Source organism: Pholcus phalangioides, unplaced genomic scaffold (assembly GCF_987345545.1).
Source record: "Pholcus phalangioides strain wild (caught in Gottingen) unplaced genomic scaffold, Ppha-v1.0 ptg000003l_1, whole genome shotgun sequence".
Taxonomy (NCBI): domain Eukaryota; kingdom Metazoa; phylum Arthropoda; class Arachnida; order Araneae; family Pholcidae; genus Pholcus; species Pholcus phalangioides.
In genome coordinates, this window is record NW_028301596.1 from 560,800 (window position 1) to 576,378 (window position 15,579).

Below are 15,579 nucleotides of genomic sequence, written 5' to 3' on the forward strand. Positions count from 1 at the left end.
TAACCCTTTCAAAAGGGGGTGCTAAGGAAAAAATTTACCCCGGGGCCCCGAGAAGACACATTATGGCCCTGATTGAAACCATACCTCTACGAGAAACGGTTGATGAGATAAATGCTGCATTAGCGCTTTTATAGGACACCCTGTATACCGTATGTCGTCTTTTTTTTCATGGTTCCTAATTTTATCTCTACTTCCCCCCCCCCCCCTCGCCTAAACATTTATACAGCAACTTTAGAATTCAATCACGGTTGGTATACAGCAGTATTTCTCAACCGCAGGGCCGCGGCCCAGTGCCGTGAGTGATTCGCAGTTTCATTTTTCCCATTCATTTCTCGTTAGTTGTGTGTATGACCGGGCCTTTCACTCACACAAAAGAAATTTACTGGGCAGCGGGCTTCTAAAGGTTGAGAACCACTGGTATATACAGGGTGTCCCAAATTGTTTGCACAGCGGATATTTCTGAAACCTTGAAAAGTTTCAAAGTGCAATATTCACTGAGGTATTAGAATTCGAAACTTAGGGGAAAAAACAGCATTAAATAAAACGGTTTACCCGTATTTAACGCTGTTTTTCCCCAACTTTTTCCTTTGTTTTTCGAATTCGAATATCTCAGTGAATATTGCACGTTGAAACTCTTAATTTCTTTTTTTGTTAGCATCAGGAGAGACAAGGCAACAACTTTGTGATTGGGTTCTTCAGCACAGGGTGTCTGAATAGAAAGTTAGCATTTTAAATAACTATACAACCCCCTCGCAACATGAATGGCATATCGAAGTACTACACGCTGTTCGGATACTTTCTCTAGTTAGCAGTATGCTTCTAGGATTAACGGTTCGCCAGTAAAATGTCATACATACGTCCTGTTTTCTATGCACCCTGCATAACCCTGAAGAAAAATAGACTAGAATGTGAGAGAAGGGGCACGTAAATTTCGTGTATAGCCCGCAAGCGACAAAGCCGTAAATCCACCTCTGCCAACGTGTGCGTAAAGTGTCCAGATATGGACATTTACAATAACTAATACACCATTAAATTTATAGCATAATATAATCAAGGTATAGAGAAATATTACATGGCACACACACACAATAAATTACTATCATTTGCACCAGGGCCGCAAATAGATGCTTGGTCACCCGGGGCAAGCGCGCATTTTGACGCCCTCTTGTAATGTTGAAGGGGAGGTTTCAGAATGAAATTTGCGCCCGGGACACGAGGCCCGCCTGCTATCCCTAGTTGCGGCCCTGATTTGCACCAACAAGCAACTTGGGTGTGGTTTATTCATAAGTTAACTACGTAATCGGATATTACAAGTTGGAAGTGCTCTAGTATTTTCTTAAAATAAATTTGCGTATCGTCTCTCTCTAGGAATTCTCACCACATCGTTGGAAAAATTCCACTCAAATAAGATGTCCGACAGAAAGCAAACGACAGGTGAGTGTGATGTTATGAAGGAAATTATCAACACTAAAAATATCTCGAGCTCATTTTTCATCAAAAACTAGAGCAGCGTTTCCCAAAGCGGATAATACAAATACAACGCCACAACAGGCAAATTGCCCAACGAGGTGGCTGACTTAAGAACATCATGGATCCCCGAGCCATTTTTTGGAGGCCCTACCTACTACTGCTACACCACACATGCATCCCCCCACACCCCCCCCCCCGTGGAACCCCCAACGAATCGGTACATGCGGGAGTGTACGTGTAGTGAAACCTGACGTGAAGTTATTTGTGTTTCTCTGTAATGCTTGTTATGTGTACTGCTGCCATCTGCCACCAGTTTTTCTAACTATGAGTCAAGTGTTATGATTGAATGATTTATCGTTGTAGGACTGTTGCTCCCTGTGGCGAGACTTTTTAACGGGGAGATCGGCTCGCATTTGCGCCTTGAAGTTGGGAACCACAGAAAACCAACTTCAGCCGACCACCACAGTGGGGTTCGAACCCGGATCCACGCATCGCGAGTCCGTCACTTATAACCACTCGACTACCACAGCGGCTCGCCCCCTGGCGGGCGATAGAAGCTATGGTTATAACATTGGGTTCTATGGGCTAGTTCAACTTTTAAGAGAGTGCGCGAGCCCCTTCATTCATTTGAAAACGTGTCGTGGGGCACTCAAGTGATCTGGCCAAATGTGCCGCGGACCACTCAAGTGATGTGGAATTGCACCACGGGTCACTTAAATGATCTAGGAATGAGCTGCGCGCCGCTCAAGTGATCTTAGAATATGTCACGCGCCACTAAAGTAGTGCGGAACTGCACCACGGGTCACTTAATAGGTCTGGAAATGCGCCGATCATGTGTTAATTTATGCAAAACTATGTTTGATGACGCGGGGCACACCAGATGACCCCGAGGGCCACATTTGGCCCGCGAGCCAGAGATCGAGCATTTATAAACTACAGCTTTATACAAACTCGAGAGATAGTCAGTATAACATAATAAAATAGTGGCGCCGGAGTCTGGTGCTCGAAAACTCCCACAATTAATTAACAAATTGGAATTTCACCCACGAGTCTTAAACACTTCCAACGTCCAATTCACAATAATAAAAGTGAGCTAAATTTGAGAACGAAAAACCAAATTCACTTTTGATTTCTCGATTATCTTCATGTGTTCAAAGGGAAATGCAGAATTCGCCAAGGGGAAACATTCTTCAGACCAAGCAATATTAGTTCCCAAGAAGACGAAGATTCTGGAACGTTGACGTCACGGAGCAGCTTCGATAGTTACGGCAGCGCCTCCTCTTGGGCGAAACCAACGATCCACGAGACGGCTGATTGGTTTGATGCTGCACTGAAACTGAAGCATCGTCTGAGAATGAAAGTAAGCACACATGGAGAGTATTTTTATTGAATAAGAGGGAAATATATCTCTGAATTTCAGTTCTTTCGTGCTGCTGCTAAACGCAGGGGCTTCGGAAGTGTTTCGAAACTGTGGGTGCTCGTCTTTAGTTTTATAACTGAAATTTTCATTTCTGGATCAATTCTGGGGGTGCTCGGATCCATGTCACAAATTACCGTGGGTGCTTTAGCACCGCCGACGCCACTGGCTAAACGTTTATCATCTCAATCAGTGGTTCTCAACCCGGGATCAGATGAACCCCTTGTTGGCCCTGGAATATTCCTAATCCAATCAAGTGAAAGGGGAGCTACGACAGATTGTTGAAAGGGGACCGGAGCAGAGAGCTGTGAAAAAAAAAATTCTGACGTGAAGAAATAAAAAAAGCTTCTAAATGAAATGCGGTGGGGAAAAGTATGTCTATGTACTTTTAGAATTTTCCGCAAAACTGCCCATAATCAGGGTGATCTTTACGCATGGTCTCAATCTGGGCCCTACTATAACATAATCCAGAGGGGGCCATGGGTGAGAAAAAACTGATCGCACTGATAAACACTTAATAACAGCGGGCGATTCAAAACATAGTAGTTACAGGATCCTCGAACGGGAGGGGAGCGAATGTCTTCCCGTATGCCAATAATAAAAAAAATTTCACTGAGCGGATACGGGGGCGTGATTTCCCCCCCCCCGTATCCGCCTATTTGTTCGAAATACCTAATCCGTTATAGTTACGTAAAAAACCAGCTGATCTCTCCATTTTCTCTGAAAAATCTTCTCAGAATTTATTGATTATCCAACAGTGATGTCTCTCAAGACACATTTCACATAACTTCAATGATATCCGAATTTGATTCAGTATTTTTCTCATTTAACAAACGGAGGAGCGGCAAAAATTATTGTCAACATCTCCATGACACAATCACTGATCCATCCATTAAGTGGTCCGATAGTTACGGGAATACCTCTCTTGCAACTGAAATAAATCCATCCAATCATAGTTCTTCGGTCACTCAAGTAATAGTATCGTGACTAATAGTAATCGCGCCAAAGTGACAATGAGGACAAGCATCCGTTTACTGAGATCCCTCTGTTTAAATCTCGACTGGGGGAATGATGCCTTTTTAACCCTTTCAGTGGTGTTTAACCCTTACAGCGGCAATCGTAGATATGTCGTCTAACTTGATCCACTTTATTTTGACAATCCCGAAATATCTCGGGTTCTTAAAGCCCTCTCACTCCGGCATTGACGAGCCCAGATACCGTTGTGAAGTTTTCTTCTCCTGATAATACATGCCCCTCGCCCTGTCAATCAACTGCCAATGGGTGGAGTCAGCTTTTGTTCAAAGTCTGATAACATAAGGGGAGAGAAAGGATCTTTGCCTTCACCTACGAGGTGGTATACGATTAAGCGTACGGAATAAATTAGGGAAAACGATATAGTTTCTTTTATCTTCCCTTTTATTATTATTTTATTTTGTTGGGGGGGGGAGCATTTATCAGCTCACGCGCAATCGAGAAAAAAAATCATTCTTCTTGAAAATAGGTGGCAATTTCTAGAAGGTTTAGGGGTTTCCACTGTGACAGTTATAATGCGGATCAGAAAAATTTTAAAAACCGTTTTAAGGGTTGAAATTTCCCTGATACACATTATTACTGCCACAGTGGAAATCCACTAAAGTCTCTGCAAAAAATGACACCTTTTCTCTGGAAGAATGTTTTTTCGGACTTTATGCTGAAACTATGCTGCGCAATACGGTGCACACAGTTTTGATCTACCCTCGCCTGGAAGGGGAAGATACGAATATCCCATACTTATTAGAAGATCACTTCAGCTCCTGTGATAATGAGATCAAAATCAAAGTGCTTCCCGCCAGCACCTCCTAGAGATAGAAGGCCTCTGCACTGTTTGCCATAAACGTCATTCAGACTACCTAGCAAGTTTGTCACATTTTGAAACACAGCATCCTATTTTGTTTCTTCTTATTTTGGCGTAGAATCTTTTTGATTGGCTCACAAATACCGCATAGTGATTGGATGTGGGGTATAGAAATCGCCAATTCTGAGCCCGATCATTTCTTTTCCTCACAGCGTTGCACGAGCAGGGAACTTTTTTTCCCTGAATATTCTGAGGGAAAATGGACTGCTTACTGACGTCACAAGCAGAGTACGAAGGTCTTCTATCTTTAGGAGATGCTGTTCCCTCTCACCTTCCCAAAAGCGAGAATAATAATTGAAAAACAAGAAAGAGAACCGCTCGACCTTTTCCTATTATTTATACGGTACGCATTTTCCTATACTTTTTCGAAGGGAAAAGGAAAAAAAACACCCCGTCTCTCTCTCTCTCTATCTCTCTCCTGCTGTTACAAACTTTAAGCAAAAGCTGAATCCGCCCACTGATAGTTAATCTGTCGGGTGGGGGGGGGGGAGAGAGAAATAGAAACCATATTTTATATCAGGAGAAGAAAACTTACAACGGTATCTAAGCTCGGCATTGCCCGCTGTATGCCTCTAGGGGCGGGACAGCAATATATGATTGACATAAGCTCGGCATTGCCCAAATAAGAAAGTTTTGAGGAAGCGTGATATCCCGGAATTGCGAAAACACAACGCATCAAGTTAGGCGAGATATCTCGTCGTTGCCGCTGTAAGGGTTAAGAGAGTAATTTCATTTATCGAATCAACGTAACTTGTTCATCACTAGAGCCCGGAAGTTCAGGCAAAATGCCATAAATTTTGTGCGTATTTTCAAACATTTTTTTTTTTACTTTTCCCTGCCGTAAATGCTTATTTCGACATTGTCTCGTGTTTGTTCTTGAAGTTTAGAGACCATATTCTTCAAAATTTCGGTATTTTCTGTATAACTTAGAGTCTTTCTAGAATATTTCTCATATACATCGAAATGTCTTTGTCTTTGTGTGAAAGTATGAAGGACAGATACGTGAATGGTTAATGGATTCCTGCCTCTTTAGGTCGATAGTAAGCCAAAGGGCGGTGAATGTTATGAAAATAAATCGAGCCCGCGGGCAAAAAGCCATGGAAAAGGAACCTTGGAGACCCAACATGAAGGTGATGATTCCTGCGACGTGAGGGATAAATTGCGACGCCTGAGAACGCTCAGCAACGAATTGATATCCAAGATGCGGTTGCTGAGACAAGATATCCGTAAGCTGGCCAGAGACGACACGAACGATGATGATGATCTTATCGATCGTGTGAGTCTGTTTCCTTTGTTCTTCTCATTTTCCTATTTTACCCTTTTTTTGACAGTTCTTCAAGCAAAAATTATTCTGACATCTCTCTGTATATATATATATCGGTTTTTGAATTGAGATTTGAATGCCATGATTTCCGAAAAATCACTGACGACAATTCGTCACCAGTGAGTGAGTGACCGAGTGATTGAGCAAGTAAGTGAATGAGCTAGCGAATAAGCTAATGAGTGAGTAAGTGACCGTATGAATGAGACCGAGTGAGTGAGCGAGTGAGTAAGTGACCGTATGAATGAGACCGAGTGAGTGAGCGAGTAAGTGACCGTATGAATGAGACCGAGTGAGTGAGCGAGTAAGTGACCGTATGATTGAGACCGAGTGAGTGAGCGAGTGAGTAAGTGACCGTATGAATGAGACCGAGTGAGTGAGCGAGTGAGTAACCGCATTAGTGATCGAGTGAGTGGGTGAGTCACCAACTGAGTAACCGTATGAGTGACCAAGTAAGTGGATAAGTGAGTGATTGAGTGACTTTGTGAGTAAACCAGTGAATAAGGGAGTGATCGAGTGAGTGAGCGATTGATCGAGTTAGTGATCATATGAGTGATTAAGTAAGTGACAGTATGAATGACCTGGTTCCCAACTTCGAGATGCAAATGCAAGCCGATCTCCCCATTAAAAAAAGTCTCGCCGCAGAGAGCAACAGGCCTACAACGGTAAAATCTTCAAACGTTACCCTTCACTCATAGTTCGTAAAATACTTGGCAGATGGCAGCACTATACAAGCATTACACATAAACAGGCTTCACGTTAGGTTCACAACACGACACGGGCACGCACATCCCAACATGTACAAATTCGTTAGAAGTTCCGCAAAGGAATATGGACGAGGTACATGTGTGGTTTAGTAGTAGTAGTAGTAGTGAATGTGCCGTGCGCCTAATTTATGCAGCTTATAGAATTCCCATGTAAAAATTATTTTTCTGGTCGCAAAAAATAATTGAATTCATTTTTCTTCCAACATGAAATAGTTATATTTTAACGTTTTCGCTGCCCCAGGAGATTGGCAATGACTGGATCGATTCTTCGTTCGAAAACTTCAATCGGTCGAGCGAGAACGGAAGGCACACAGACAGCAAAGCCGACAGGCTACCATCTTTGCTTGCGAAACTCAACAAGTTGAAAAAGAAGTGCGAAGGCAAGAACAGCAAGTATACGGACTTGGATAGCGAAATGCCCTCGTCAAAGACCTGCGAAAGCATCCAAGAATTTCTGAAGACGTTGATGCAGGAACTGAAGAAACGGGAGTCCGAGGTTAAACACAAATAATTACATAATACTGTACTTGTGTACTCGAGTTAGTTGGCCTTATCGGATCTGTAATATACTGTAATATTGGTATCTATGACTTCATTAACCATCAGCATCTGATATAAATCGAAACTACTAAAATACAATTTCAATCATCGATTTGTAAATTTGGTTTTTACCGGATATAAAACGATCAGGGAGTGCATGCCTAACTAATTCATTGTTGTCAGATCAGATTTAACTCCACACGGAGCAGGCAGACATGTTGTTATCCGAGGATGATGTCACTTTCCGCCTCGGATAAGTCGCCATCTGGTGGCAGTCAGCAATTGTGAGCTTTAGCATGAATTAGGTTCGACAGTTCCCGTTCAGGGCACACGAGCTCCAAGGAAATATCGAGATGCGCGTTGTCTGTGTAGTCTAGTGGTCTAGGGCGTTCACCCGACAAGTGAGAGGTCGTGGGTTCGATTCCCCACGTAGGCAGTTTTCTCATGAATCATTTGTTTTACGCCACCAATTAATCTAACTTTATTAACTAATCTTGAGTAAAATGATCTTTTTCAGATTTCTGAGAAGAAAAAGCAATTGATCACGGAGAAATTCAAAGTAAAAAGGCAAGTTAAGACTATTTTCTTATGTGCTTACATGCATATGAATTTTACATGAAGGAGATAAAGTGTTAAAAAGACGAAAATATAAAGATAAAGAGATAAAAAGATGAGAGTGTTTATGTCCTTCCTTTTCAAAGAAAGTATAATCTCGGCTTGGGGGGGGGGGGTTAGAACCCCAAAACCGCCTTTGCGTACGTCAATGGCCATGGGCAATTTACTACCTAGTGAGTTGTGCTGGAAGTTTAAGTGTGTGTACCTAAGAGTCTGAGTGTTTGATATTTCATTGCTGTCGTGGTTATTTCAGAAGTCACGTGAGTAAAGTGCAATGATTGAATATTTGTACCGTTTGTAGACCTGTTGCTCTCTTACTGAAAACGAAAACTTGTCCTGTTGAAAACTTGAATTAAAGGGCAAACGATTTTCGCCCATGAATTTAGAAATTCGCGAAATTTTGGCATTAACACCCCGGTAATCAAGTTTTAAGAATTAGATTTGGTTATTTAAAGTGTGTGAAATATAATTTTTGTGCATCTAATATTACACATTATTCTGATTATCTAATCATACACATTATTATTATATTAATATAAATTAACATTATTCAAATCAAGTGAAACTTTTTGTGGGTTTCGCAGAAATCTTCATTTATAAATAAGAGAATATTTTGTGCGTTATTTCTTTTTGTGGATGTACGCGCGTGAATTTTAAAATGTACATTCATATATATATACAGGGTGATTATAATTAAAGTTGCTATTTCAATGCACTGTGAAATAAGAACCACTGGTCAGAATGACTTGAAAATTTACATGAATATTGCTGTAACGCGATAGAATTTCGCAATAGAAAGAGCACGTACAGAGAACATAAAATTGTATATAAAATAAATGTAGTAAGATATAATTGCACTTTTCTAATGTGTGACTATATACCTTCTTTGCGATTCAAACTGTAGAAAGAAAAAAAACTCGGGTTGCAAACTTTTCAACGTAAAAAAAAACCAATTGGCCACAGTCTGCACTGCAAGGTTAAAGGTTTTTTTTTTTTTTTGCTGAACAAAATTCCATTGCTTTAGGAGTATTCGTGCAAATTTTCAAATCATTCTGACTATTGGTTCATATTTTACAGGGTTTTGGAAAATCCCAACTTTGAATATAATCACCCTGTATGTACATATATGGTTACATTTTGTTTATTGGATTTTGATGCAGGGACACGGAGAGAAATGTTAGTTCCAAGAAGAACCTGAGAGTTGCGAAATCATCGAAGGCTGCTTCGAATTTGAGCGATCGATTGGACTACGCTGCGAGAAAAATGCACAGCATTGCGAAGATGGCAGAGCAGCTCGAAGAACCGTAAGCTCAGTGTATTAGTTTGTAATATTGGTGCTATATATACAGTGAAACCTGTAGGAGACGGAACGTCAAGGGACTGAAATAATGTTCCGTTTTCGACAGATTTCCGTTTTATAGAGGTGAAAATCAAAGCACTAACCATCGAACGGACTATATTTTGATTCCATTTAAGACAAGTTTCCGTCTCATACAGTGTCCGTCTTAGTCAGGTTTCACTGTACTTCGCTTTAATGATCGGAATTGTTTAAACTAAATCACTTCCATTATTACTGCCTGACTTTTATCTGGTTCATAAAAGCAAAGTAAACATGAGTAACGGGTGATGCATTCACTGCTTTTCCCCCCATTCATATTGTACTGTTTCTTTTCTTCAATCAGCGCTCATGATCTCGGGAAGTCCAATTTCTGGCAACGGCTGGATGCCGTCCAAGCTCAACTTCCAAGTTTCTACAGTTCTTCAGAGCGACCACGGAGAGACATTTCGCTGCGAACGTGAGTTATTTTCCTTACATTTGTGAGAATTAGAAATTTTTACCTTGCATGTGTGAGGTCGAAAAAATATCTCTACGTATTTAGTCAAACTCGCTTACAACGACATTGAAGATTACGCGAAATTTTGTCTTCATAATAACCGAGGTTTCGTTACAACCCAGTTTGACGTTTTCACGACCTGTTTGGCGAAAAATATAAGCAGATGTGCAATAAAATGCTGCGCGTGATACTGATAAAGTTGTTATTGCATGACACTCCATATTTGAACGAGAAATCGGGGTAATAAATATGGTACATCATCGCCGACTCTGGCCAAAAATGTTGCCAATTCTCTGCAAGATTGCTAAATATTTCTCATAGAGGACCCTTGGTGACAAATAGAGTGCTACAGCATATTTATAATGATATGTGATATGAATATTTATACTTAGTCATATTCATTGTAACACGATATACAGCGTGAACGTGACAAGTTCTGCCAAACGGAAGGAGGGTGACAGACGAGCCCAAGTTGATCATGAAACACCCTACCGACAGTGCCGTCTTAACGCATGGGCCCACCCGGGCATGGCCCGGGGGCCTCAAGAGAAGAGAAGCCTCACAAAAATGAGATCCGGTTGAAATTTTCTAGGATTTACCAGGTTGGACCTCCGAAAAACTACTTGGCCCGGGGGCCCATGATACTCTTAAGACGGCTCTGCCTACCAACCCTGTCCTAAATAGAACCGTTTTCGAGTTATGGTGGATAACCGATTATGGAAAAAAAATGCGTGTAGTTTGAAAAAACCCGCATTTATGAAGTTTTTCCCCATAGTCGATTATTCACAACAACTCGAAAACTTTTCGAGACAGGACAGGGTTGGTGGGGTGTTTCATGTTCCACTCGGGGTCTTCTATCACACCCTTTCGTATGGCAGAACATGGTGGGCGGGGATAACTTTAAGCGAAAATACGGGAATGACAATAAGCAAAACTGAACTTACGACATTACAACACTGACACGCGTTCGACACACGTGAAAATCTCATTTTCAGTTCTAGGCATAAAAACCGGATGAAAAAAATGTGTCGTTATATCCGAGGTCGACGCGTTTTCATCGACGTTATAAGCGCAAGGTTCATCACATTATCATTGTTCTCTATCGGAATCGGCCGATACCGCCAATTATTGACTTTGTAGCTAAAGTGTCGTTATAACCGGGTTTGACTGTACTTAAAACGCATTCGACATTGATTCTGCACACATTATAATTTGGTTAATACTCTACATCTCAGAGGACAAGAAGAAAACCAGAAGGCTGGTGACAACGAGAGGATTCTAAAGAAAAGCATTCACAGGTATCATTCCGCCTCCAAAATGGCTGGTCATGCAACATGGTCAACTACACCCGGAAAAGAGTGAGTTCAGTCTCATCAAAAATCTGATTACGGTTTTTATGGTAATTTCGTCACCGATACCCACATTGGTTTTTCTCCTGTGTATAGCGTGTATCGATTCGTCCAAGCCAAGCAGTGGTGTTTCATGAATGCGGTGCAGTCTATACGCTCTGATTTTCAGTCTTACAACAAGACCAAGGGAAAAGACTATCAAGACCTTACAAGCAAGAAGTGAGTGTCTGTTTATTTTTTTAAATAAATTTAAGTGACCATATGTCCCATATTTTACGGGTTCATGGAAAATTCACCGACAACAGTTCGACACGTGTCAGTGAGCCAATAAGTGAGCGAGGAATGACCGAATGAGTGAGTCAGTAAATGATGCAGCAGCTGAGCCGTAACTAGGCTGGGCCCCCGAGCTGAATAGGGTCCCTCAGAAAAATATACACTTATTTTACGAAATAATAACCCTTTCAAGAAGCCCCAAGAAAGAGTCTGCCCCGAGAAGATACGCTACGGCCCTTTGCAACAGTTAGTGTGTGAATGACAGAGTGATTATGGGTGTTGGTGAATGAGCGTAAGGCCGTAGCGAGGGGAAGTCTGGTCACATTTGGAGGTCTGGTTTCCCCCCCCCCCCCGAAATGTGAGGAAATGGCTGAAAAAAAAATGGCCAAATCTACTGTTCTATCATTGTGGTCCCCCCCCCCCCCGAACGAAATTTCTGGCTACGGGCCTGAGTGAGCGAGTGACACAGTCAGTGATCTGGAGATTGAGAAAGTGACCTAGTGAGTTAGCATCATGGTGAGCGACGAAGTGGTAGACTGAGTGATCTGGTGTTGAGTGCGTGTGACACAATGAGCGACCTAGGAAGTAAGTGAGTGAGACTGAGCAACCAAGTTAATGAGTGAGCGACCTAGTGAGTGAGTAAGCGAGTGAGACTGAGCAACCTAGTTAGTGAGTGAGCGAGTGAGCTACCAGGTGATTGAATGTGTAACAGAGTGAGCTACCAGGTGATTGAATGTGTAACAGAGTGAGCTACCAGGTGATTGAATGTATAACAGAGTGAGCTACCAGGTGATTGAATGTATAACAGAGTGAGCAACCTAGTGAGTTGATGATAGAATGAGTGGCCTAGTGAGTGAATGACAAAGTGAGTGACCTATGAAGTAAGTGAGCGATCTAGGGAGTAAGTGAGTCACCTAGTCAGTGAATGACAGAGGGAGCAACACGGAGAGTGATTGATAGAATTAGCTACCTAGTGACTGACTGAGTGACCTGGTGAATGAGTGGGCGAGAGCGAACTAGCTCTAGTAACAAACCGATTTCGCTCATTCATTCACTCACTCGTTCACTTGCTCATTCGATCATTCATTCACTCATGTCGAACTGATGTCGGTGAATTTTCCCAGCGAGGAATTTTCCATTCGGTGAATTGTTGGTCGGTGGAAATTGCTGGCTGCGAGTTTTCCGGACACGTATTTTGCGGGCCATTTCCGTATATATTTTGGACCATCCCGACTTTTATTTTGTAAAAAAATATAAATCTTAATGATTATAATATATGATTATATAAATCTTAATGATTATAATATATGATTATATAAATCTTAATGATTATAATATATGATTATATAAATCTTAATGATTATAATATATGATTATATAAATCTTAATGATTATAATATATGATTATATAAATCTTAATGATTATAATATATGATTATATAAATCTTAATGATTATAATATATGATTATATAAATCTTAATGATTATAATATATGATTATATAAATCTTAATGATTATAATATATGATTATATAAATCTTAATGATTATAATATATGATTATATAAATCTTAATGATTATAATATATGATTATATAAATCTTAATGATTATAATATATGATTATAAAAAATCCGAATACATCCAAATTTTCTTAAGATATCTTAATGAGACCATGGAGGAGAGATTTATGCAGTAAAAAAAATAGTTCAGTTTTTGACCACCAGGTGAAAAAGTGGTGCTTTTAATTGCATTTTCCTTCTTTTTTTTTTCCATGGTCCATAAAGCGTATATACCAAGTTTCAATGGAATGCATCCACGAGAACGAACGCAACAGAGGTCTGAGCTGTGTCAGTATACTACTACTACTACTACTACTAAACCACACATGTACCTCGTCCATATTCCTCTGCGGAATTTCTAACGAATTGGTACATGTTGGGATATGCCAATACATGTCTGTGTTATGAACCTAACGGTACAAGCGGGAATGTGCGTGTAGTGAAATCTGATGTGAAGCTTGTTTCTGTGTAATGCTTGTTATAGTGCTGCCTCAAAAAATATGTGGTAGATACTAAGTGTCAGTATATATATACTGACTGCATTTCCCTAAAAAACTAAAAATATGCCATAAAAACCGAAAAAATATTCTTTTATAATTAGGCTGCCCGTATTTCCTCGAGGAATATACGGAAAATTGCAGGAAATCGTCAATCATTGCCAAAAATGATGCCAAAGGTACACAAATAAAATTGCCAATAGTTGCCAATTAAGATATCGTCCTTGGCAACTATTACTGTCAAAGGTAAGTAAAATTGTCAGTTAGGGGCCATTCAAGTATTATGTAAGCAGATTTTCAGCCATTTTTGACCCCCTCCCCCCATTGTCAGCAAAACACTGGACCCAGGGGTGTAGCCAGAAATTTCGTTCGGAGGGGGGACCAAAGTGACAGAACAATGGATTTGGCCATCTTTTTCCCTTTTTTCGGTCATTTTCTCACATTTCGGGGGGGGGGGGGAACCAGACCTCCAAGTCCCCCCCCCCTCGCTACGCCCTTAACTGGACCCCCCCCCCCCCACCCGTCAGCAAAATTTCCTCAGCAGCTTAGAATATTTCATATCTTCAAAAAGGGGTGGTTGATGACGTAGTAAGCAACCTTCAAACCCCACTCCCTCTTGTCATCAAAAGTTAACAAATCCGAAACCCCCCCCCCCCTCGATGCTGACGTAATACTTGAATGACCCCTTACTGCTAAAATCAGTGCCGTCTTTACACATGGGCCCACCCGGGCACGGCCGGGGGACCTCACAAAAGTGAGATCTGTTTGAAATTTTCTAGAATTTACCAGGTAGGGCCTCGGAAAAACCACTTGGTCCGGGGGGCCCTTGATGCTCTTAAGACGGCCCTGGCTAAAATCGCCAACTGCGGGAAATGAAGCTAGGGAAAAGAGAGCTCCGGGGAAAAAACTGCTTCAGAACCTCGCGCGATAGAAGTGAAACTTCCAGGTTGTTTAACCCCTAGGCTGCAGGAAGAGTGTGTGTGGGAACGTACATTCCACCTTAACCCAATTTTCTTTTCTTCCAAACTGTGTGCATCGCCCATCTAACAATCTCTAAATCGGACGTTCTACGATTCCAGCGGCGTCACTAAGAGGGGGAACGTAATAAACTGTCTTTACCAGATACAAAGCGTCCTAACCAAAACAACAACTTCATTTTCTTACACGGTCCAATCTCTATTGACGTCCCGCCACCACGATCCATTTCCTTCTCGGAACTTCATCAAGTCATTCTACGGAACCGGTTTTGAGGAGAAAGGAAGCGTTTTCACTTTCTGTGATGCGTTTTCTTTCCCTCACAAAATTTCACTCCTATGTCCCAGCAGAAGTTTCACTTCATTTTTATGCTGAAATATGCAAAATAATGCTCCAAAACATGAAAAAAACAATGCCTTTAATTCATAAAAAAAAAATGCCCCTAAAAAATTACTGAATATCATGAAAAAAAATGTGCCCCTATTGCGTATAAATAGCGAAATATATGCAAAGTCATAGAAATCTTAGCCCTATACTCACAACTTAGGGGCCGTTCAAGTATTACGTAAGCAAATTTTTAGCCATTTTTGACCCTCCCCCCCTTGTCAGCAAAATTTCGTCATCAGCTCTGCCCCTCTGAATCCTAACTCATATTTTAATAAATCGTGGTTGATGACGTAAGCATTATCCAACCTCCCCCCTCCCCCTTGTCATCAAAAGTCAGCAAATCCGAAACCCCCTCCCCCCTCCTTGATTCTGACGTAATACTTGAACGGCCCCTTACCGACATTTTTTTTTTTTTTGCAGGCCCAAGAACAATTTCGACGAAGAGCTAATTCTCTGTAGAAATTGAAGCAAGAAATGGGATTGATGCCATCATTGGGAACCATTTCGAAGTAAAAAAAATCTTCTTATCATCATAGTGAAAAAAAAAAAATCAAATAGAACGAAACGCGCAGTATAAGTACGTTCATCAAATTTCAATGTCCGAAATGTAACGCTATTAGTTTTTTGCATATTGATATGATTTTCTGTACGAGGTAAATAAAAAATATACGTGAGACAC

The 15,579-nt window shown here is 41.1% G+C and overlaps 1 protein-coding gene across 1 annotated transcript; it reads left to right on the forward strand.

Moving 5' to 3' along the window:
• Positions 1-1,295: 1,295 nt before the first annotated feature.
• Positions 1,296-15,579, forward strand: LOC149087862 (uncharacterized). The gene is made up of 10 exons (XM_089244303.1): positions 1,296-1,434; positions 2,628-2,830; positions 5,815-6,057; positions 7,111-7,365; positions 7,927-7,976; positions 9,185-9,328; positions 9,707-9,820; positions 11,095-11,217; positions 11,305-11,427; positions 15,321-15,579. Exons 1-10 carry the CDS (start codon positions 1,410-1,412, stop codon positions 15,364-15,366), a joined length of 1,326 nt encoding a protein of 441 aa, XP_089100429.1. The 5' UTR covers positions 1,296-1,409; the 3' UTR covers positions 15,367-15,579.

Bases quoted from the DNA above. Each gene is read 5' to 3' on its own strand.
- LOC149087862 (XM_089244303.1), top strand. From the start codon at position 1,410: ATGTCCGACAGAAAGCAAACGACAG. The intron at 2,831-5,814 runs GTAAGCACACAT...CTGCCTCTTTAG, and splicing joins AGCATCGTCTGAGAATGAAA to GTCGATAGTAAGCCAAAGGG. The intron at 7,977-9,184 runs GCAAGTTAAGAC...ATTTTGATGCAG, and splicing joins GAGAAATTCAAAGTAAAAAG to GGACACGGAGAGAAATGTTA.